Below are 23,740 nucleotides of genomic sequence, written 5' to 3'. Positions count from 1 at the left end.
TAAGCGGGAAAAGAACTAAATATTTAGTATTAATTTCGAATCATTTTTGTAAAAATACAAAATCAAATTTAAGTATAAGTTTTTTATTATTATTATAGAAAGACAATAAAAACCTAGCTTTTTCACTAAATTAAAGGATACTAGACAAATTCTTCTTAAAGTCATCAGTCAAAAGGTTTTCAAAAAAAACCCCAGAGTTGAAACGTATGACGAACGAGAGTGCCACATCTCCGGCGATACCGCCTCCGCCGGAACATCAGCCACTGCCGCAGAATTCTATCGCACCTCCCTCTCCGCCGCCGCCCCAAATCACGGTACTCTGCTCCTCTCTCTGCTCTCCCTAAAGAGTGATAATTTACACTAGGATCTGTATAATAACTCCGATTGTGTTGCAGACGGAGGATATGGTGAACAGCAACGGAATACTAACAGATCAATTGATTGATGAAGAACCATCTTTTCACAAGTAATTTCTAAAAATTCCAAACTTTTTTTTTTTGTCTTTTCTTTCGTGCATTGTGTTCTTCGTCGGGACTATAAAGAACCTAAATTTCGTATTTTTTAAGATATCTCGAAAGCGAAGAGTATTCTGACAAGTATCGAAAGTACGAAGATGGGTTTAAGCAGTTTCTTGTGGAGAAGTACTTCTCTGGAGGTTAGTTTGTTTTTTTGTATTGTCTCCATTGTTCTTTGGAGTTGGAAAGTTCATAAAGATTTGATCTTTTTTGGGTTTTGTTGTTGTTTCAGATGATATGTATGAGGAGATAACAACAGTTGATGATGGTGCAACCATTTATTCAAGCAAGTAAGCAATTTAGATTGGTGTTTTCGAAACAGAGATCTTGTCATATGAGTTTTAAGAAGGTGTTGTCATTTTGGGATAATACTCTTTTATCATCTTGGTTTTTTGGTTAATGCTTTCAGGTGGCCTTCCTTGGCTTCGTTTGCAGACCCGGTTGCTTCCTTTGTAGACCCTGTGCAATGCATTATCGAAGATGAAGAAGAAGTAGTACAAGCAGAAGTAGAAGTAGAAGCAGAAGCAGAAGAAGAAGTTGAAGAGGTAGAAGAGGTAGAGGAAGTAGGAGAAGTAGAAGAACTAGGAGAGCTAGAAGAAGAGAGCATAGATTCAGCTTCTGCAGAGATACCCAATGGTCAAATCTCCAATGGAGGTACTGTCTTAGAGAAGAAGGACAATTGTTGATGTAGGGCAAGAAACCAAAAAAATGTACCTTCTAGTTCGTTTTCGGTGTTGACATTGTTTGAATGAACCTTTTGCTCAAATTGATTTGCTTCATAGACCAGTAATGTGATTTACAATTTCGATTGAGGTAAGGTAACTGTGAAACCAGTATATAATAGCTATTTGCAGTGTTGTTGTCTATAATCTATACACAAATGACAGTAAGTAGTTGCAGAATAGTCGTATAGAAGTCACAAATATATGGGTCAATCACAGTACTACTGGCTTAAACTTAAACACACCAAGAACGAGAAGAGTGGGATATGAAACTTTTATTTTATTTACCAAAGGGGCTGTTGTTGGTGGGACGGTTTGACGTTTCTCCTCTTAGATGATGATTCACATTGCGGTCATTGATGTTGCTCTCAGCATTTCTCATGGGTATTAGCACATCAGCCATGAGCAATTGAAAGGAAGAGACTTTCTCTTTCAGCTGTGAGTTCTCTTGCAGGACCTGGTGGTTGCTTTCCAACAAGTTGATGACTTTCTCAGATAAGTGATGATTCAGCATCATGAGCTGTTCAACTTGTTGCTGAAGCTCTTCAATCTGCTTCTTCTTGCGTATACGTGACCTTCTGGCAGATTCCCGGTTAGAGACCATTCTTCTCGCCCTTCTTTCTTCTGGAGCAAGCCCTTCGTTATGGAAAATGTTTAATGCATTTGGGTCTGACTGAGACTGATTGTTGTTGCTGCGGGTCGAGGCTGACTGCAATTGGACATTGAAGTCGGTGTTTGGTAGGAATGCCGAGTTGAAATGGTCGTCTTGTAATGGGACTCCTTCAAAAATATCGAAACAATGAGAACGATGGACACCAGAATCCATGAAGGGTTTTAGATGTCTACTCATCAAACTGAATATACTCTGTGATGCAGGAATCAGAAACACCAAAAGTGACAGATGGAGAAGATAGAATGAGAGAGAGATTGGCTGCGTTATAGAAGAGACATAAGATATGTGTAGGCTCTTAACATAAGATTGGTGGAGGCTATATAATGACAAATAAATTTACTTGCATGAAGACAACTGTAATTACAATTTGTTGCGTAGCATTTGAAACTTTCCACTAACAAAACTATCGTAGTGACACTTTTTGACAAAATTTCACTTATTTACATCTTTGTCAAGGTTAGTGTATCTTTTTTTTTCGACATTTTGTTTCTCAACTCAAGGTAGCCTCTTTTTTCATTGTCCTCTTATTTATTTCACAACAATTTTATATGTGATGAGCCGTTTAGTCACATTAAACTTAATCTATCAAGTATCAACGCAATCCATATAAAATTGTTTTTGAAAATGTAAAAAAAAAGAGAGATGAATATTACTATATTAGAGATAGATATACATATATAATCTATTCGACTCACCTCATTTTCATAATCTTTTTAAGTTTTCATTATGTGCGGATCCAACGTATGCTAATTCGTGTGAAATACAATAATGTTTGTGTCATCATCATGTCTGCGTAACGAAAGAGGTCAGTGGATGCTAACTTGCACGTTTTTAGCTATTTTCACTCACAATGTTACTGTTCCAAGTCTATTCGTCAATTTAGAAAATCCTAAGATTAGGATCATTTCTTTTAAAAGTTACCAAAAAGAAAAAGAAAATGCAGTTCCAAATTGATATTACCTTTACCAAAACGAAGTAAGACAAACAACCTTACAAAGTCTACCTACTTGTACAAAGATAATGGTAACTTTGTAAGGTTGTTTGTCTTAATTCCTTTTTATGTAGTTGTATCATAATCATATTAGAAGAAAATATTGCCCGATAGTAAAATACAACCTACTGCATATAAAGTCAAAAGAAAAAAAAAACATTAATGCGTTGTTTCCAGACAGAGATTAAGGAATAAACTTTGAATTTCAAGGCTAAATTCACACATTAATTAAAGAGAGATAATGATGCTTAACAGCTTTGAAAATGTGATTAACGTTGCGTAGAGGCAATGTCTTGTATCCAGAAACAGACAATGACTCTCTTTTTATGCAAGTTTCGTCTCAGCCAACTTGAACCGACTGAGAGGTTCCTCTATCCAGCTCATGTCTTCAATACTCATATTACACTTACAGAAAAAGAATCTCTAGATGGTTAATTGTCACAGATAAATAATATTCTTTTTAAAAAATTATGATCTACTGAAAATTTGCATTAAAGTTATTACTGAAAGATCACACAGTCTAATTTTACATGCTGAAACGTAGCCAATATCATCAAAATGTGCATAGCTCAGTAAATGTAGCCACTATCTCAATTCAAGTATGGATTGTTGAATGTAAGAATAATAATCTTGTAAGAGAGAATAAAAAATACATCACTTTTTTCATATAAGACATGTGATTATCTTCTACAATCTACAGGCTCTTAAGAGTTTAGACCTACAAAGTCAAGTTATCATATTAATTACACAAGTATGTCCTCATCTCTTCTCTTGTTAACACATATGGTCTTCAAAAACCTTGGTCCTGCTCAGTCTTTAATCTGAAGGAACCTCAAAACGACAAACAGGACATGTGTTCCTAATCCCAAGCCATGGAACAATACATTCACTATGGTACTTATGTCTACAAGGCAACTCTGCAACCTCCTCTCCCATACTCATCTCTTCTTTGCAAACCGCACAACAGCACATCCCGTCACCGTTCTCCATCACATCCTCACTCGTCAAAGGAGACACTTTCAGATTCTTTACGAATGATTTAGATGCTGGAGGCTTACCAAGACCAGATGAAATCTCAGCCTCAAACAACATATCATACTCTGTTGTATGAAGATCATAATCTTCATCTTCATCTTCTTCCTCACGATCAATATCCCCAATGTATAACTCCATGTTGCTTTCTGCATCATCTAGGTTAAACTCGAGACTAGTAGAATTCAACAAAACTTCCCACCCTAGACTACTACTTCCCCTTCTCTCACTTATCGCTAGATCTTCTAAAGAGATTGTGGCTGTAACAGAGACTGATACCGAATTGTTATCATCAGCTTCTTCTGCTAAAACACTTAAAACCTCCCTTTCTTCATCATCACCATCAACTTCTTCCCACTCGAACTCCTCGTTGTTTATTCCTAACTCTTCCAATTGAAGTGAATCCCAACAAAGAGGTAATGTCACACTAGCATCATCATTCACATACTCATCATCTTCATTCAAATCTATTCCCCAAATCTCACTATCCTCTGGCTCGTCTTCATCATCAGAATCAAAACCAGATTCCACCGTAACTATAACATCGCCTGACTCAAACCCTAATAGCCTCATCCCATCAACGAAACCGTGTTCATTAAGGTTAACAACAAGATCACTATTATCAACGAAACCGCTACTAGATTCTAACTCCAATCCAAAATCAAGTTCCGAACTATCCCCACGTATCTCGTAGTTTTCGAAACAATCGATTCCGTCATCAATAAGGGGACTTACAAGAGATTGCTCGACACGCTGGTGAAACAGATCCATGACAAAGCTACTCCTATCGAGCAGATCAATAGCTTCGGCGGCCGTGAAAACTACTAAATCAGGCACCGTAACGTCGCCGGAAGAAAAATCGGATTCAGAGACGTAGAGATCGACGTTGTCGGCTTGGACCCAGTGAGGAAGCGAATCGAGGATCTGAGAAAGGGATTGATCTCTCAGGTGATCATGTAGACTCCGTTGGTGGTGGTGGTGGTAATGGTTGAAAACGGCATCGTTAGCATCGTGGATCTGAAGGTAAGACATCTCCGCCATATTTTCCGGCCTTGAATTGGATCTCTCTCTCTCTCGCTTTTAATTGTTTTTAAAAATATATTTAATGGACGAAAATTTATAAAAGTGCCACTGATTCATGCGATATTGGGCCAAAATTAAATGGGCTTCTTGGAACTGATTCGAGTTTTTTTTTTACTGGGGAATAACGACTGTGGTAAAAATGGTAAAAATTGGGGAGGAGTACTTTTTGTGCAGGTTGGCCAAAAACAAATTAGTTTTGTTTTAGTGGAATTGTGTGATTATACTAAAGAAATAACGTGATATTTGGTTAAAAAAACATGTTATCATACGACCATAATTAACATGTATCATGAATAAATGGGTATGGCCAAGTCATTTTGGATAAAATAGTATGGTGAGAGCTTTTTTATTGTTTATTGTTTTCTGCATTACATGTTTTCTCATATGATTTAAGTAACTAATACTTTCATTTACTTAAAATGCAGATGTTTTATTTACAAAACCATAAAAAGAATGGTCTATATATATCAAGCTTCATAAAGAAGATACTATTTTGTTTGATTTTTACATGTTTGTTTTAATGATTATGTAAATTTGAAATTGATAGCTTTTTGATTAAGAAGATTGAAAATATCATCACTGACGATAATGGTACATATATATATGTAACGATAATATATAGACTTATTTATATCCTACAATAGTGTAAGTTTAATCTATCTATTATGAGACTCAAAAAACTTGTATTTTCTTAGAAATCACTGTAATATTTTTTAGAATATAAAAAATAACAGTGTCTTAATAAATAATAACCATAAAATATCTTTCATCAATAATCAAATAAAAACTAATTTGGCAAATATGAGCTACAATATTCCAAAATATTACCAATGATTGAATATATATATATATATATATATATATATATATATATAACATATTTTTGATGGGAAAGATTACTTTAATCCGGAACATAGCCTCTGAAAAATTGTTCATTTTCCAAGTATTACCGCAGGCAGAAAATCAAACTAATTAAAGAGAAACACAAATTACAAATTTAAAAAAATACTAATATTGCATACAAAATATTGAGAATTATTATGTGGTACATAAAAATGTAAATTATTAATCAAGTGTATTTATATTTTTGTATGTATAATTCGAGGTTAGATTTTTAAGGTTAAAAAAGTGAGAATAGTTTATCTGATTATAAAGTTGAGTAGAAAAGCAATCACGTGACTATGTCCTCGGAAAGTAAAACCCAATTTTGAAATTTACATCACTTTATATGTAAATTATTATAATCTCATTCTTCATATCCACATGAGTTTTTTTTAGTAATTATAATCTCATTCTTCATATCCACATGAGTTTTTTTTAGTATCCCAAAACGAGTGTGTTAAAAACAAGAGGCTCTGGTCGTCGGTCTTCTACATTTCTTGGCAGGTGCTGGTTTAATTTTCTTTTTTTTGGTCTTTTAACCCATACCGAAATTGCAAATATTGCAATTGCATGATAAAATACAATTATGTAGTTTCCAATTCTATTATTTATTTCACAATCCAACCTATTTTTTTATCAATAATCCTTTTATATATGTTATATCATATATTTTTTTTTATCAATAGTTATGTTTTTACATTTGGTTTGTAGGATTAATATTCTACACCAAAACATCTCTTAATTATGTCTTCGGTTTGGTACAAAAACCAATCCGGCCGTCTACTTGTAGTTGAAAACTACGTCGACACTTTGACTAATCAACTTGTAAGACCACCTTCTAGGGTTTAGTAACAGCCTTCTTTAGTTCTTTTCTTCTAATTAGAGTTAGAATAGAGATACGATATGTTTGCATGTGTGATACATGTAAATCGTATTTTTTCCATAATATATTTTAATATCAGAAAACGGAGGAAGCATTCTAAAAATACATGTAATTTAAACACAGAAAAAAATAAATCTTGACTTATTATTAAATGAAAATTTAGACACCATTCATCAAAACATAATAGAAGTAATTAATTAAGTACTAATGTACTACTATCACATGGAAAAATTAATGAATAATATACTCCATATAATTCAAAACACAATACAAGAAGAATTCCCAAAACCAAGGCTTTGAACAACATTGGACTTGGCACCTGTTATTTTTGTCTTTATTTAGACAATCCCCAAGCACAATTAACTTTCAAAACGGTTTATCGCATTTCCCATCTTGATTTATTTCATTAATATTACTACTACAGTATAAACTAATCATGTAAGTTTTTAAAAGAAAACAAGAAAGATTATAAAGGTTATTGGAATACTAGCTAGCTTAGCTTTGACCTTGCGCTCTTTTTCTTTGTTCTTGGACTTTTTGTCGCTCTTTATAACACCCCATATTCTCTTCTCCCTCAAAGAACACGCAAGTTCAGTCTTTTCCAGTTCATACCCACACACAAATTTATACGTACATCAAGCCAAGGAAAGGAAAAAGGAAGACAAAAATGGTGTCCATAAGGTTTTTTTGCTATCTTTTAATATTTTTCGTTTTGCAACTACACGCTAAGGTCTCCAATGCATACATTAATCGCCAAGGTATATATCTACATACGCGTCTATATACATTACTTTATTTCTATGTATGTTTCGGCGGCGTTAGTGTATAAACGTATGCTTATCAAAATTTCTCTATATATAGCTCTACAAACGGAAAGCACTAGTATTCAAATTGCCAACAAGGTACCTACTTTAGTATTCAATTCTCAATTAATTCATGTATATATATTAGTATATATATTCTTTGCGAAGAAGTAGAAATTAGACAGATTGGTTTTTGGATCAATTAACTTTAATTAACTCGATCAATCATTTGTATTCTTAGCTTGCTGAAGATGAAGTTGAAAACCGAAAAACGTTGAAGCATGTAAATGTGAAGGTAGAGGCAAATGAGAAGAATGGTTTAGAGATAGAGAGTAAAGAAACGGTGAGGAAAAGAAAAAGCAAGAAGACTCTCACCAAAACGGCGAGTTTAACGGCCGATTATAGCAACCCTGGTCATCATCCTCCTAGGCATAATTAAAAGGATTATTTATATATACACTTTTCTTACATGAAAGAAGAGCCTATCTTTCATAAAGAGGCTTCAATTTTGGTGCATCATCAGCAACTATACTTTAAAGTTTAAACACATATTGTTTACATGTATCTACTGATCATGGTACGCGGAATATGGTCTTTTGAGTTATACATTTGTATGTATTCAAGAGAGACGTTTTTTGGTTATCAATATAAGTATGTAATATATAGATGTTTTTCTCTCTCGGTTATTAAGAGAAAAAAAAAAAAACACAGGAACAAACAAATATCATTGAATCAGTGATATTGTGATCACTTAATGCAGTATACAGTATTAGAGATTATCATTGTTATTTTATTTTAGTTTCATCTTCCGGTTAGGTCTCGTAAAATTTGGCTAGTACTGTATATAATCACTCTTTTTATAATGATCACTTTAACTTAGGAATTATCATTTTCGTCAAATTTGTAATTCTCTCTCGATCTCTCATGGTTTTGACTTTGAGGTGGAACTTATTTATATAAGATTACACAATGATATGTAATTCTTCTTTAATGGATACTATGTATTTCCTAAGAAAATAGAATAAATCTGGCGGTGGACGTTGAGGATCGGAGAGGAGCAACACAAATCAATCCGAAGTTGTTGGACTTAAACAAAAGCTTTTAAATATGGAATCAAAAAGTCCAATATTCATGTTGTATTCCAAATCTATTATTACGTACTACATGCGTGTTTTTATAACTAATTGATTATTTTTGACAGAATTGATTAGTAACAACTGTGAATTGATCACTAATTAATTGTTTTAAACTAATTAATTGTTTCTAACTATCATTTCTTAGAAAAACGTTATACGTTAGTAATAGCATTAACTTCTGTTTGTAACATAAATAACAACAATATAAATATAATATAGTTTGACTTCAGTAACTTCAAACTTTCAAACGAATTTTCTCAACGTTTTTACAAAAATAAAAAATGAAAACACTTTTCTTGTTTTTTACTCTTCTAATTCTTATTTCATCATGTAAGCTTATATATATCATCTATCAAGTGAGATAAAAAGAATACGTATTGCATATGTTTCTAATAGTATATTGACTAAATTGTTGTATTTGTTTTTTTTTTTAATAGGTGTATCAAATCTTATGGCAAAAAATGTTATAAAGAGAAAAACTTCATTTTCTAATCACGGAGACCAGAGCCCCCAAAGTCCACCATATGTGCATTTTGGAAGCCTTGCCAAATATTATATTCCAGAGGAATGTAGTCAAATATGTAGAGAGCATTGTTTAAGAAAAAATAGGTTTGTGGCATATTGTCGTATTGGTGAGATTTGTCGTTGTACTTCCTTTCAAATACCCAATCGTTACATTGCAACCAATTCTCCTAAACCATCTATAAAATAAAATTAACAACATCATATATCTTCTTCTCAGTGAAAATCTGAAAACGTGTTCTTACAAAATTAATTTGATAAACTTCAACGGTTTATATAAATCCACTCTGGTTTTGTATTGAGTCTCTATATAAATAACAAGAAGGAACACCCCAACACACATACAACTATATGTAATTTCAGTTTTTGAATTGGGCTATTGAGGCCCTAAAGAACCTACGTAGAAGGAAGATAAAAATTGGGTACCTCTCTAGCTAGACTCTACAAGGCCCATGATTTTGGTTTTAGGAATCTTTTTTTATGATGTCCAATAAAATCCGTTTCGTCTACTTTTTTCATCCATTCTTAAGTTACAAAATTACAGTCCATTGATTTAGGCATATCACATCATATAGTTTTACATGGAGAAAACTATATATCACAAGACACTTTTTCCAACATTGTGATATAAAAAAAAAATTAAAAGGATTATGACACTTTTTCAATAATGTGATTTTGGTAAAACAAGACTAAAATGAAAATTTGCATATTTACGATATTTTCCTTTTAAATTTTTTACATCATCGTTATTTGATGGAAAAAGTTGTATGATTTTATTTTCAAAAAATGCATACTAATGAATATAGTCGACCGTCGCATATTCGCCGAAATGACCAAATCAAACAAACAAACAAAAAAAGCGTATGTAATAACATCATCATAGACACATACAACATACATAATGAAATGGTCCATCATTACTCATTCAACATTCATCATCATCATAAAACCATAACCGACTCCAAAAAAAAAAGTTGGTGAGTATAAATACAAACGAAAGGTTTCATCTTTCTCTCCCATTTCCTCCGACTCAGTCTCTACCCACTTCCTCCTCAATCCTCATCCCACTACTCTCTCTCTCTCTCTCTCTCTCTCTCTCTCTCTCTCTCTCTCTCTCTCTCTCTCTCTGACTAACAACAACAACTGAGTCATCAAATCATCACCATGGGCGAGGTAACTGAGTCAAATCTTTTCTCAACCTTCTTGAATCTTCCTTCTTCTCTCGTTTTTTTTATTTTTGTTTTCTCCCTTGAAAAAAATAAAAATCAGGTTTTTAAAAAAAATAAATGGGTTTCATTTGCTCACTCTGTTTTGTTTCTAAGCAGAAGAAGAACGACGGAGACAACAACAACAACAAGAAGAAAGGTGGAGATAACAATGACGGCGGAAACAAGAAGAAGAACGAAACGGCGTCCGTCACTGTCGTTTTGAAGGTTGACATGCATTGTGAAGGTTGCGCTTCCCGAATCGTCAAATGTGTTCGCTCTTTCCAAGGTTCGATTTTTTTTTTTTCTTCTTCAACATCTTCTCTCATATCCCCACTTCGATTTCTGTTAAAAGTTCCAATTTTTTCATATTCAGAACGCTGTAACAATCTTTATTCCACGGAACTTGTTACTTGATTTTTCGAAAAAGTTCCTATCTTTTTGGTTTGATTTTGTTTTAACATATATAAAAAAGTGTCTTTTTAGGCGTTGAGACTGTGAAATCGGAGTCGGCGACAGGGAAACTAACGGTGACCGGAGCTTTAGATCCGGCTAAACTGAGGGAGAAACTTGAAGAGAAGACAAAGAAAAAAGTCGATTTGGTTTCTCCTCAACCCAAAAAGGAGAAAGACAAAGACAACAAAAACAAAAACGACGATGACAACAATAACAAACCAGAGGAGAAGAAGAAAGCAGACAACAACAACAACAACAATGAGAAAAAACCCAAAGAGGTAACCAAAATCTAAATCTCATCTGATTCTCAAATGTTTCAGTAATGTTGAGTAAGTGTTTTTGTTTTTGATTATAGCCTCCGGTAACAACGGCGGTACTGAAGCTGAACTTCCATTGTCAAGGTTGTATTGGTAAAATCCAAAAGACTGTCACTAAAACCAAAGGTTCGTTTTCTTTCTTCCTTTTTTGTTTTCTCTGTTTTGGCCTCTCTCTCGCTTTGCTAATGCTCTGTGAAACGCAGGTGTTAATGGTTTGACAATGGACAAAGAGAAGAACTTGGCGACGGTTAAAGGAACAATGGATGTGAAGAAGCTTGTTGAGAGTTTGAGTGAGAAGCTGAAACGTCCGGTGGAGATTGTGCCACCGAAGAAAGATAAAGAGAATGGTAACGAAGCTGCTGAAAAGAAGAAAGGAGGAGGTGGAGGTGGCGGAGACGGTGATGGAAAAGAGAAGTCCGGTAATAAAGGAGGCGGAGAGGGAGTGAATATGATGGAGTATATGGCGGCTCAGCCTGCTTACGGGTACGGGTATTATCCAGGTGGGCCTTATGGATACCCGATTCAAGCCCACGCGCCACAGATTTTTAGCGATGAGAATCCAAACGCGTGTGTCGTTATGTGAAGCGGCGGCGGCTTATGAGAGAAGAAGAAGTTGGTGGTAGAGTTTGTAAATAATAATCTTTGGGGTATTTTCGTCTTTTGAGATTCTCTTACGGTTTCAGTTTTGGTTTTTTTTTTTTTTTTTATCTAGCTGGGCATATTTAATTACTGAAGTTAAAACATGCAAATATATCCTATAAAGAGATTTTCAATATTTTTCCTTTTGTCTACTGTTATTTTAATTGATAATAAAAAAAAATTAAAAGATTAGTTAATTTGATCGTACGTACTTGCTTTTTATTCATTATTCTGCTTTAATTTATGAGTTGTTGTGGTTGTCAAATTAAATCTAAAATGCCAAAGATGTATTACATTTGTCTAAATTTGATATACTAATAAAAGACTAAAAAACTATGATGTTCAAGTAAACTGATGAAATGCATACTTAACTCTTATTGTTTCGCTGTACTAATCACCACATTTAGCTATAAAACATCCCAAGCGTTTTTATATACAACAAACAAGTAGTGTCTTGCGTGTTTATGTACTATCGTACAGTGCACAGTTTTTTTTTGTTTTCTTTACCAATAAGAGTTTACAGAGTAATGGAGACAACAATACGGATACCTCCGGCTCCTTTGCTTCCAATTTAAAAATTATAAAGCGAAGTGGTGAATGTCTCATAAATGCTTAGTCAAAAAAAAGTACATAATAAATGCATAATTACATAAACTACTCTCGTCTCTTTTTTATTTTTCCTTTGTTGTAATAAATTTTAGCTTACGTAGTTTCTTCTCTTCCCACCACTCACTCACTCACTTGATTGGAAACCTCTCTCGTCTCAATCACATACTTATTTTTCCTTTTTGTTTCTTTTTTTTTGGTTTTTTTAACAATTACTACACATTTAATCATTTATGTATACATTTATAAATACTAAAACTTTACCAAAATTTACAAACAAAATCTTTGCCCACTCTACTCTTTATTTCCTGATTAATGTTAAAGATCAAAAACTATAATCATTTTTTTTCAAATTTGATTTTCAAGTTGGTGATAAGAGAAAAAAAAGTTGGTGATAAAGTAAAGTGTAGTGAAGAAAGAAGTGTCGTTATTAGGTTAGGTGTCTCTACGAAACTTTGAGCCAGTTGGATGGGAGTCCTCTCTTGTCCTCCTCTGCTTCATGCCCTCTCGGCCTCTCCCGTCTTGTAAGTTGTAACTGTTTCAATATATTATTATTATTATTCCTTTGTTTCTTTGACACATTTGAATCCATCATTTTAATATACTTAATACATCATAGTACTTCATAGTATTATTATATTACATGTAAAAACACTGATTTTTATTACTATATGAAATCAACGGTGGAGGTAGGATATATGAATCGAATCTTTTGCCTAATGGAAGAAACAAACTATATATATATAAAAAAGCAACTACCTAATTATGGATATGAAACTCTCTTTTTAAAAGAGTGTTGTTGCAAAAGAAAAGGACAAAAAATCTCATTCGTTTTCAGCTCTTAGCCTCTTCTTATTAAACATGTTTTAAGCCGATTCATCTACAAGTACATTTATAGATTTAGGCATTTAGCATACACCTACATTTGAAGTTAATACAGGGTTGGTAGTGTTGAACTACAGGTGAAAGTCAAAATTAAATTAGCAAGCATTGTTTTGGTCAAAAAGAGAAGTTTTAGTTATATGTTAGCGAAGTGGACTAGCAAGTCAACATATAGTGAATGCCAACCCATGACATCAATGCTCGCATTACTCTTTATTTCCTTTTACTCTTTTATGGTAACGTAATGCCAAAAATTTATTTATTTATTTCTTGTAGAAAAAATAGTCATTAATTTTTTAAAATTAACATCAAGATAGTCGTCGTATTCATGTTTTTATTGTGCATGTGCGTTTGATGCGACATCTCATTCAATATTAATTTAGTTAATAATACATGCATGAACATGTGTTGAGAATTTGGGATCATGATGCGGGGTGCTTCATGCATCATCATGATGCTTCATCATCATACTTCATATATGTCTTTCTAGGAAAGTTACATTCGAGTTCGAGGAAACTAAAGGATTTAAAAATAAATCACATAAAGGGAAACTAATAAAGCTTTTAACACGCTTATAAATTTCATTCTCTTTATCCTTTTTCTTACAAATAAAATATTTACTGGAATATTTTTTTTTGCTTGTAGGAAACCTTTTTCACTTTACAAAAATATAAAGTTTATCCGTTAATTTAGCTATAGTTGTAGAAAAAAACTTGATAAGAAACTTTATTTGTATTTTACAGTGCATTGTAATTTTTAATTTGATATTGAACGGGAAACAAGAATAGTGGTGGTTTCGTAGAATAGAACTACTCATTCGATTTACGAATCCCCATTGCTAATTTTTATTTTGCCGTCGTAAATATTTTAATAAGAAAGATAACCACATTTTTAAGATTCGTTCACACTATTTATACTATGGTTAATTTGTGTAATCGGAGAGGTGTAAGAAAGAACTTTTAAAAATCTATAGATTAAATATAAATGGTAAGCAAGAAAATAATGTTATAGAACTCACTAAATCAATTATTGTTTGTCGATATAGGGAGAGTTTGCTCGACAAATAAGAAACTAGTTTACGAGGAAGACACATGATTTTTCCTCATTTACATCTTTCTTATCAATAATTTAAGTTAGTTGCAAGACAAGAGGTCTTTCTTCGTTATACATTTTGGTTAATGCAATGCCTAAAATATATTAAAATATTCAAATGGTTAGTTAAGATAATCTTAAAATAGATTAGGGATCAAAATGATTCCCTTTGTTTTTTTTCTTTACATAGGCTTGATGATTGTCGTTGGTTCTTACCACGTGGGCTTTTATTAGGGTATGCCAAGAAAAGTGGACCAAAAGACCATAAAAGAAAGAAAGAAAAAAAAAGATAAAAGATAAAAGGAGAAGAAACAAAAAAGATAAAGAAAAAGGTAAAAAATATAAAGAAGAAAAAAATACATTGGAAAGTGTTACAGATTTTTCAATTCACATCATAATTCGTATAAAACAAAAAAAAAATAAAACGAAAATGTGACCAGAATATTCGAGGATTCTTTATTACATGCATATATAATTTGTTGTTTTCATAATGCACTTTATTCATATACATTATTTTTACATGCAGTACTATGCAAACAATTATATTACTATACTTAATTTTACCAAAACCAAGCTACATATAACCTATACACATATATATTCATTTACAGTTTTCTTTTTAGGTATTTTATTGGGAGAGTTCGAACCCAAACTAACTTTTTAAGGGATTTTTCCTTTTTTAGGTATATATATTCATATACTTTTAACCCGATTTTCCGTTTAATTTATTAGAGTATATATAATAGATACTCATATAATTGAAAAATAATTAATAAACTAACCATCGAGCATGTATGTTGGTCATACACTTGAAATTACGTAGCTCTCCCTCTTTATTTTTTTATTAATTTTCTTTTCCTTCTCTCCTCTCTGTTCACCTTTTTTTTTTCTCCCACGGTCACTTACCACCAGATCTATAAACTGTACAATTCTTTTCAATTTTCTCTTTCAATTCCTTGTTATCACCACCATCAAATTTAACATTTTTTTTCTTCTATATCCTTTTTTCCCTCTCATTAGATCTCTTACCTCTAATTTTTTTTTTCTATAGAATCTCTCCTTCTCTTATCCATAGTCCATTCTCTGTTTCCTCTTCTCGTTGGATTTCTCCACCACTCACTGATGTAACATGTGAAATAAGATCTGACTTTCAAAACACCTATAATTATTTCATGTTATGAAAGAAAATCACATGATATTTTTGTCCGTGTATCATGTTATTTTACATAATCAAGTGAGTTTTAACAATTTTACATAGTCAACACACATATTTCTCCATATATTATGTTATTTCACATAATCACATGAGTTTTAGCAATTCTACACAACCAACATATATATTTTGTCAATATATCATGTTATTTCATATAATCACATGAATTTTAACAATTTTGTACGACCAACAGAAATATTTTTTCAATATATCATGTTATTTCGTAGAATCACATGAGTTCTAACCTCTTTCACATGTTTCATATCCACCACCGCAAACACTACCACAGACAGTATCACCAGTCTGATCTTCTCCACCGCTGCTATTTTTATGTTTCTCATCTGGATTGTTTTTTTTTTTCTCTTTGTTTCTTTCTCCACAAATATATAGTTTGGTAATTACCATAACTCTAAAGGATATTTTGGTATTTATTTCACCTTAACCCCACTTTCAAAAGAGTTAGTTTGCAAAGAAATCTGACATAAGGTTAGTTACTTAATTTATTTTTATTTCATAGTCATCTACCAAAATTGCTCTAATTTATTTGAGGTACCAACAAGTGGATTGATCAAGAACCAGAAGTTTTCAGCACATGAGGTCTTTGCTTGAAGCATATCTGTATTAAGCTACATGTTTAAAGATTATCATCTCATAAGCAACTAACAAGGATTAAAAGAAAGTACACATTGCATGCTGCAGTGATGCTAATATATACTATAAATATAAATTTTGATTAAATCTCATATTATTTAGTGTATAAGATTTGTCTCCATATACATTTGGACAGAATGCAACTTACGTCTTGATGAATTTTCGTTTGAGTGTTGTTGTCCTTTGATATGTATATATACTAATAATGGTTTAACTGACAATAAAGAAATTACTTATGGCTTTGTAGAAAAGTTATTTGGTATGTCTATTTTTAAAACTTCAGTATGAGTTTTCTCTTATATGATATGTCTTTCAAATGGCTCATAGACCTTGAGTTTAGTACTATTTGTTGGACCATATAGATCTTAGGATTTGGTGGACTATGAAAACATAAAAGTTTACTAAGTTCCATCTAATGGCCATTTTAGTTATGGAATAAAAAAACGCATAACAGTATTTGCAATTTGCCCTCAAACTCACATTTCAGAAAATTGAGTAATATTTTAGGATTTATCATCCATCATGTGTCAATGCTGTGGCCAAACAGAAATTAATATCAGTCTATTGGATTCATTCAAATGATCGGTCCAACTATCATGATTTCGTAGTAACATAGACCAATGTGTATAGACATAAGTATTGAAAACGTAGGCTCTATTCACAACAACACCTTCTTGCACAAGGAGGTGATGATAATGAGGTCCACCACAATGAAATGAATAAAATGATAAAATCAAATAAAAGAGGAAAGGAGAAAGACATTTAGCCTTTCTAGGAGTCAATGCTTTGCGCTTTTTTACTTTCCTCACCTTCACGTATATTTTTTTCTCTCTACTTTGGTACTTTTGTGAAAATTTCAATTTGATTTGATTTCTCCCATACACTAATTTCCAAACCTGTTTTGCAATGAGTGAATGATGATAAGGACGACGAACTTTCTTCTTCCTTGGAAAAGAATTTCCAAATATGAAAACATCAATTTCTTTCTACGGAGACACAACCCAATCGACACGGTTTCGTTGAATCTTCCTCCCAGACCAAACGACTAATTAAGTTGACTTGACATATACACACTACAAGAAAATTGTGTTATTCTAACAATATTTTTGCAAGGATTGTATTCGGTAAGATTTTACAATAAATTTTACTATATTTTTACAATGATGAATGCACATCACAATTTCATTACAATTTTATTACAAAATAACAACAAAATTTTTGTATCGTTTTTCCGTTACAAATTAGCAATATTAATGTGACATCCGAAAATGTCTTGCAAAATTTACAATAAATATTTCACGATTATGAGTTGTAATTATTTTGCAAGAATATTTTAGTATATACATGTGACAAAATATGAGACATCTTTACCACAGTATTTACAACAATTTATAACTCTTTCGCAACATATATATTTTATAAAAATTATGTATATAAATACATATTACATTTTTTTTTTGAATGGACTTCTATGTTACTTCTTCGTAAATCAATTAACTCTTTTGTTAGTTTCAATAACAACTGTAGAAGGTAAACTAACATCTAAATATATCAATTGTTCGTTTTGCTTATACTTGGAAAATCATGAAGTGTTACTAAAAAAACGTTTTATTTATATTCATGTTGTTTCAGGTATTAAGTGGTAGAAATGAAATGGATAAACTTGAAACAAGCTTATGATGGATTTTAATTATAAGTGTTTATCTGCTTTTTAAACAATGAAATCATTTTAAGTTTTGAAGGATAATTAATAAAAGCTAAACCTGTAATCAATTTATTTTATTTTAAAATAAGTTTTTAACTAGAGTTTACATTTCCCTCACTAAACTAATGTTATGACTAATATAGTTGTCATGATTTTATCACTGTATATTTGAATTACAACATACTAGTATCTAAAAGCAATATAAATTTATGACATCTCAAACACTATAACCATATATTGTATATGTATAATCAATTAATCATCTTTAGTGGTCCACGTTAGTCACCCGAATATGCCATTTTCTTTAACATCTCAAACATTATAATCATATACGTATATGTATATATAATCACATTCCCTTTTCTTTAAACTAATATATATATATATATATATATATATATTATATACATATAAAGTATAATCAATATTTCATTACCAAAAAAAAAGTATAATCAGTATGATAGCTAATATTTGTCCTCATTACTCACCCACAACCGTTACACACCTATCTTAATAATTTGATAACTATACAAATTCAAATTTACGTTGTGCGTGGAATATAAAAGTAATGTTGCGGCCTCTTCGGCTCGTCTTGTTATTATTTTGTTTATTTTATTTTTGAATAATACTTTAACAGATTTGGTCTAATCTACTAGTTCAGTATCAAAGATACGATTTTATTTTATCTTGCTTATATATAGCTTAAGAAGGTGCTTGACTATCAATACAACACGTTAGCAAGCAACATTTCTTCTCCAAAGGTAAACACAGTTCTCCATTAACCCGCAATTTTATTATTGGTTCTGATTAGTATTGAGTTTTGTCGTAATTGGTATAAGTTTTGTTGTATTATTATATACTGACTTTGTTACTTTTAACAAATATATTTAGATGAGTCTTATGGAAAATGAAGGCTAAGCTCAACGAGGGATTGCGGCCGATTAAGGTGTTTTTACCCATCAAGAACACCTCATCTGTGATAAGAAGAAATAAAAAATTTTAGAAAAACTATTTCACATCATTTGTGTACTTATTTTTTATTTATGCATTGCTGTAATATTTTAATATTTGATTATCTAATAAAATGAGTTATGCCTTTTACTTTAATCATGAAGATATATATTTTACTTTGGAAAAAATTAAATAAAAAATTTGAAATTAATAGCTAATTTGCTGAACAAATGAAATAGCAAAATACTGCAATTAAAATTAATGTTGTAAAATGAATTGCGTCTTAAGAATATGCAATGGAACAATAATTGTTTCATATTTTTTGTAGTTTTTATTTACGATGATTTATAGTTGCACTGAAACGTTGTAATTACACCACTAATTTGCTACATAAATAACATTACAATATTACAACACATATAGTAATAAATTAATTTGTTGGAAAATTGTAATGTTATTTGTTACACGTTTTATGTGGCAATAAGTTGCAACCATTTAGAGTTACAAACATGTGTTACAATTATGCGATAAATTTACTACGATACTAAGTTGCATTAGTACGACATATATAGCAAGAAGTTAGTTCATTGTAACCTTTGCAACATATGTGCAATAAATGCAAATTTGCAACGCCCAAACAGCAACAAACAAAATATGTCTCAGTTTTGTTGCAATATCATGATTTGCAACGATATATTAAATTATTGCAATAATTTTCAATGTTGTAATATAACTATTTTCTTGTAGTGACAAGTCAATAACTCAAGTCTTTGATTCGAGCTTTTTAGTATGTTTTCTCTATTTTCACTCGTCTTAAGTTAAATTAGCTAAATGATTCAATTTTTGGCACGGAATTCAGATATAAGTATGGTCATGCAGATTCTATTTTATTTTTATATTTGTAAACGAACCCTGTGAAAATACTTTATGGCTTTTGTGAATGTGGCAATGTGCGGTCAATTTTTTTTTTTTTAAATAACTTAAAAAATTTCTTATAGGCATTTGGAGTTTCAATACACACACACACACACACACAAAAATGACAAAGTTAAAGAAAATGATGAAGATCTTCTGATACATCTCATCGAGTGAACATTCCATCTACTAGGAGATCTTCAACTTCCGAATAGTAGAATCAGCTTTTCATCTCTGTTTACAAGTATAACTATTCTCACTTATAACACTCGTGAATGCCTACATTCTACAGTATATCTACAAGATGAAATAGAACACAAAAAAGCTGATAGAATTTATGGACATGACCTTTCATATTTTATGACCATCTTCAATATTAGAATGAGATTTCTATATTTACATCCGCTACGTGTGGATGGATTCTCAAGACTGTGCATCGCATAAAAAAGCAAGACCACAAAAATATGATGTGAAGAAAGGTTACTACAACCACAAAAATAGGATTATTAAGAATCTAACATGCATGCACCAAAGCGTAATACATCAAAGAAAAGATAGGATTAAAATATATGAACATGATAAGAACATAATCAATGTTTCCACTCACGAAATGTCGATGATATAGCTCCCAAAACGCTTCCCGAAATCAACCTAATTAACAAGATATGCCAAGTTATATCCCCAAAATCTAATCCTATATAAACACTTGCTTACATGAACCAAACATCTTTGAATAAGACTAGATTGGTAATTGTAATTTGTAAGTAAACTTGAGAGGCTGGAAAAGACATTTGCGAAACACAGGCCTCTATCTATAGTTGCAAGTCGGCCGAAGCATTGGGAGAACAACACGACATAAGAAAAAGCCTTGGGCTTCGATTTAATTTCCAAAGCCCATATAAAAGAAGCATATTATTCGGGACCGACCAAAGTTGAAGAAGTACAAAGTTGGTGTGTGTGTGTGTGTGTTGGATTCTGATACGCAAACTGAAATATAAGAAAAAAAGCAAACTCAGTGTCGCCGTACACGTGGCACGCTCAGAACTATCATCTCCTATAAAAACCTATTCTTCCGCCTCGCGTCAACAGAAACCAAACCATTAACCCTAATTTTTTTTTTTGGCCGAAACACTCCTGAAAACCCTAGATCTACAGATCTCCCCAATCTCACAGGTAATAATTCTTCACTTTTCTTCGATTCGACGATCTCTATGGTGTTCTCCGTCTTCTGATTTTGTTTTCTCGATTTGCTTTTAAATAATTCAGGGAGATTTATTTGAAGATGGTGTCTGATGCTAGCAAGAAGAAGGCAGCTCAGAAGAAAGCTGCTGCCGCCGCTAAAAGAGGTGGTAAAGCTGCTGCCTCATCTAAATCCGCCGCTACTTCCTCCAATGGAGCTGATAGCTTATCCAGTGGTGTCGAAGCTCTTCAAATCTCTGATCGGACCTGTACCGGTGTTCTCTGTTCCCATCCTCAATCTAGGGATATTCGAGTAAGCCCTCATCGATGCCTTGTGTTTTTTTTTATCCTATTGTTGTGAATTCACTAGAAACAACAGATCTGTTTAATTATTTGCTTCTGTGATTGTAAAAATTGAGATATAGTTAATCCGAACTTGGTTTGTATCCCCTGATTTTGATGGAATCTGTTTATAATATGTTTGCAGATTGAGTCATTGTCTGTGACGTTTCATGGTCATGACCTTATTATCGATTCGATGTTGGAGCTTAACTATGGGAGGCGTTATGGTCTTCTAGGGTTGAATGGTTGTGGAAAGTCCACTCTTCTAACTGCAATTGGACGCAGAGAGATTCCTATCCCTGACCACATGGATATCTATCATCTTTCTCATGAGATTGAAGCTACTGACATGTCTTCCCTTGAGGCTGTTGTTAGCTGTGATGAGGAGAGGTTGAGGTTGGAGAAGGAAGTTGAACTTCTTGCTGAGCAGGTTTGTATAATATTAATCAACAGTAGACTAGAGATGGTTTATTGAACTTTGTTTCTGTGTTGGATTCTTAATATGTGTTTTTCTCTTCAGGATGATGGAGGCGGCGAGCGTCTTGATTCTATCTATGAGAGGTTAGAAGCCATGGATGCTGCAACTGCTGAGAAGCGTGCAGCTGAGATTTTGTTTGGTCTTGGTTTCGACAAGGAGATGCAAGCTAAGAAGACTAAAGATTTTTCTGGTGGTTGGAGAATGAGAATTGCATTAGCAAGAGCTCTCTTCATTATGCCAACTATCCTTTTGCTTGATGAGCCCACAAATCATTTAGGTTGGTGGTCTTTCTTCTTTTCTACTTGTTTCAGATTGTTTTCCTTATTATTATTGCGTGTTCTAATGCTGCCTCTAATTTTGTCTCGTGAAACAGATTTGGAAGCTTGTGTCTGGTTAGAAGAGAGCCTGAAGAATTTTGACCGCATCCTTGTTGTGGTATCCCACTCACAGGATTTCTTGAATGGAGTCTGTACTAACATCATCCACATGCAAAGCAAGCAGCTCAAGTACTACACTGGTAACTTTGATCAGTATTGCCAGACTCGTTCTGAACTAGAAGAGAACCAGATGAAGCAATACAGATGGGAGCAGGAGCAGATTTCTCACATGAAGGAGTACATTGCTCGGTTTGGTCACGGTTCAGCCAAGCTTGCTCGTCAAGCACAGAGTAAGGAGAAAACTTTGGCGAAGATGGAGAGAGGTGGGCTCACTGAAAAGGTTGCCAGAGACAGCGTTCTCGTTTTCCGTTTTGCTGATGTTGGGAAGCTTCCACCGCCAGTGCTACAGTTTGTGGAGGTCTCTTTTGGGTACACACCGGACTACCTCATATACAAAAACATCGACTTTGGTGTCGACTTGGACTCGAGAGTTGCCCTCGTGGGACCTAATGGAGCTGGAAAGAGTACGCTTTTGAAGCTAATGACTGGTGAATTGCACCCAACTGAAGGAATGGTGCGACGTCACAACCACTTGAAGATCGCTCAGTACCATCAGCATCTGGCTGAGAAGCTAGACCTTGAACTGCCTGCACTTCTCTACATGATGAGGGAGTTCCCTGGTACCGAGGAGGAGAAGATGAGAGCTGCGATTGGTAGATTTGGTCTAACTGGTAAGGCACAAGTAATGCCAATGAAGAATCTGTCTGATGGACAAAGGAGCAGAGTGATCTTTGCGTGGTTGGCTTACAAACAGCCTAATATGCTTCTGTTGGACGAGCCAACTAACCATTTGGATATTGAGACAATCGACTCGCTCGCTGAGGCGCTTAACGAGTGGGATGGTGGTTTGGTTCTGGTGAGTCACGACTTCAGGCTGATCAACCAAGTGGCTCATGAGATATGGGTTTGTGAGAAACAATGCATAACTAAATGGAACGGTGACATTATGGACTTCAAGAGGCACCTCAAGGCTAAAGCCGGACTTGAAGATTGAAGATAGAGACTCAACTCCTCTCCTCCTCTTGGGAAGAAGACTCGATTGGGTCATTCATGCCGAGAGAGAGAGGAATGATTTGGTTTTTGATGGTTTTGGGAATGGTTTTTTTAACGAGAGTTCTGAAGCCACACACACTTGAGAGAAACCATACTCAGTAATCTCTGCATTTCTTACGCATTAAGAGGTCAGAGATTCTTTCTATATTATTAGTATTATCATTATTGATATGCACCTTTTTTTTCTTTTTTGTTATTGTTGTTGAACGTTTTTTTGAAAAGGCCAAACAGAGAGACAGAGTAATATTTTTGGTGGTATTGTAGGATTTTTTATTTTCTTTAAAGACTGAGATGTTGACGATTATCGTATTATATATATGTTAAATTGAGAATCTTCTCTAAATTATATTCGCTTATTCGTTGGAATATTCTATCTC

General features: G+C 33.0%; 6 protein-coding genes across 6 annotated transcripts; 4 read left to right on the top strand and 2 right to left on the bottom strand.

Annotated features, from left to right (window-relative positions):
* Positions 143-1,301, top strand: LOC104762193. The gene is made up of 5 exons (XM_010485437.2): positions 143-314; positions 396-466; positions 567-655; positions 748-805; positions 925-1,301. Exons 1-5 carry the CDS (start codon positions 207-209, stop codon positions 1,199-1,201), a joined length of 603 nt encoding a protein of 200 aa, XP_010483739.1. The 5' UTR covers positions 143-206; the 3' UTR covers positions 1,202-1,301.
* LOC104762192 (basic leucine zipper 43-like) lies at positions 1,407-2,196 on the bottom strand. The gene has a single exon (XM_010485436.2). It carries the CDS (start codon positions 2,085-2,087, stop codon positions 1,518-1,520), a length of 570 nt encoding a protein of 189 aa, XP_010483738.1. The 5' UTR covers positions 2,088-2,196; the 3' UTR covers positions 1,407-1,517.
* Positions 3,516-5,012, bottom strand: LOC104762191. The gene has a single exon (XM_010485435.2). The coding sequence runs from the start codon at positions 4,972-4,974 to the stop codon at positions 3,718-3,720; it is 1,257 nt and encodes a 418-aa protein (XP_010483737.1). The 5' UTR covers positions 4,975-5,012; the 3' UTR covers positions 3,516-3,717.
* Positions 7,357-8,202, top strand: LOC104762190 (root meristem growth factor 1-like). The gene is made up of 2 exons (XM_019240283.1): positions 7,357-7,683; positions 7,826-8,202. The coding sequence occupies exons 1-2, from the start codon at positions 7,519-7,521 to the stop codon at positions 8,021-8,023; spliced, it is 363 nt and encodes a 120-aa protein (XP_019095828.1). The 5' UTR covers positions 7,357-7,518; the 3' UTR covers positions 8,024-8,202.
* On the top strand, positions 10,252-12,003 carry LOC104762189 (heavy metal-associated isoprenylated plant protein 3-like). The gene is made up of 5 exons (XM_010485433.2): positions 10,252-10,415; positions 10,568-10,736; positions 10,934-11,181; positions 11,259-11,346; positions 11,424-12,003. Exons 1-5 carry the CDS (start codon positions 10,407-10,409, stop codon positions 11,801-11,803), a joined length of 894 nt encoding a protein of 297 aa, XP_010483735.1. The 5' UTR covers positions 10,252-10,406; the 3' UTR covers positions 11,804-12,003.
* LOC104762188 (ABC transporter F family member 1) lies at positions 20,945-23,719 on the top strand. The gene is made up of 5 exons (XM_010485431.2): positions 20,945-21,047; positions 21,141-21,366; positions 21,541-21,825; positions 21,916-22,150; positions 22,247-23,719. Exons 2-5 carry the CDS (start codon positions 21,157-21,159, stop codon positions 23,302-23,304), a joined length of 1,788 nt encoding a protein of 595 aa, XP_010483733.1. The 5' UTR covers positions 20,945-21,047; positions 21,141-21,156; the 3' UTR covers positions 23,305-23,719.

Source organism: Camelina sativa, chromosome 18 (assembly GCF_000633955.1).
Source record: "Camelina sativa cultivar DH55 chromosome 18, Cs, whole genome shotgun sequence".
NCBI classification, from domain to species: Eukaryota; Viridiplantae; Streptophyta; class Magnoliopsida; order Brassicales; family Brassicaceae; genus Camelina; species Camelina sativa.
Note: the sequence above shows the minus strand (reverse complement) of the source record. Positions and strands in the feature narration are given on the sequence as shown.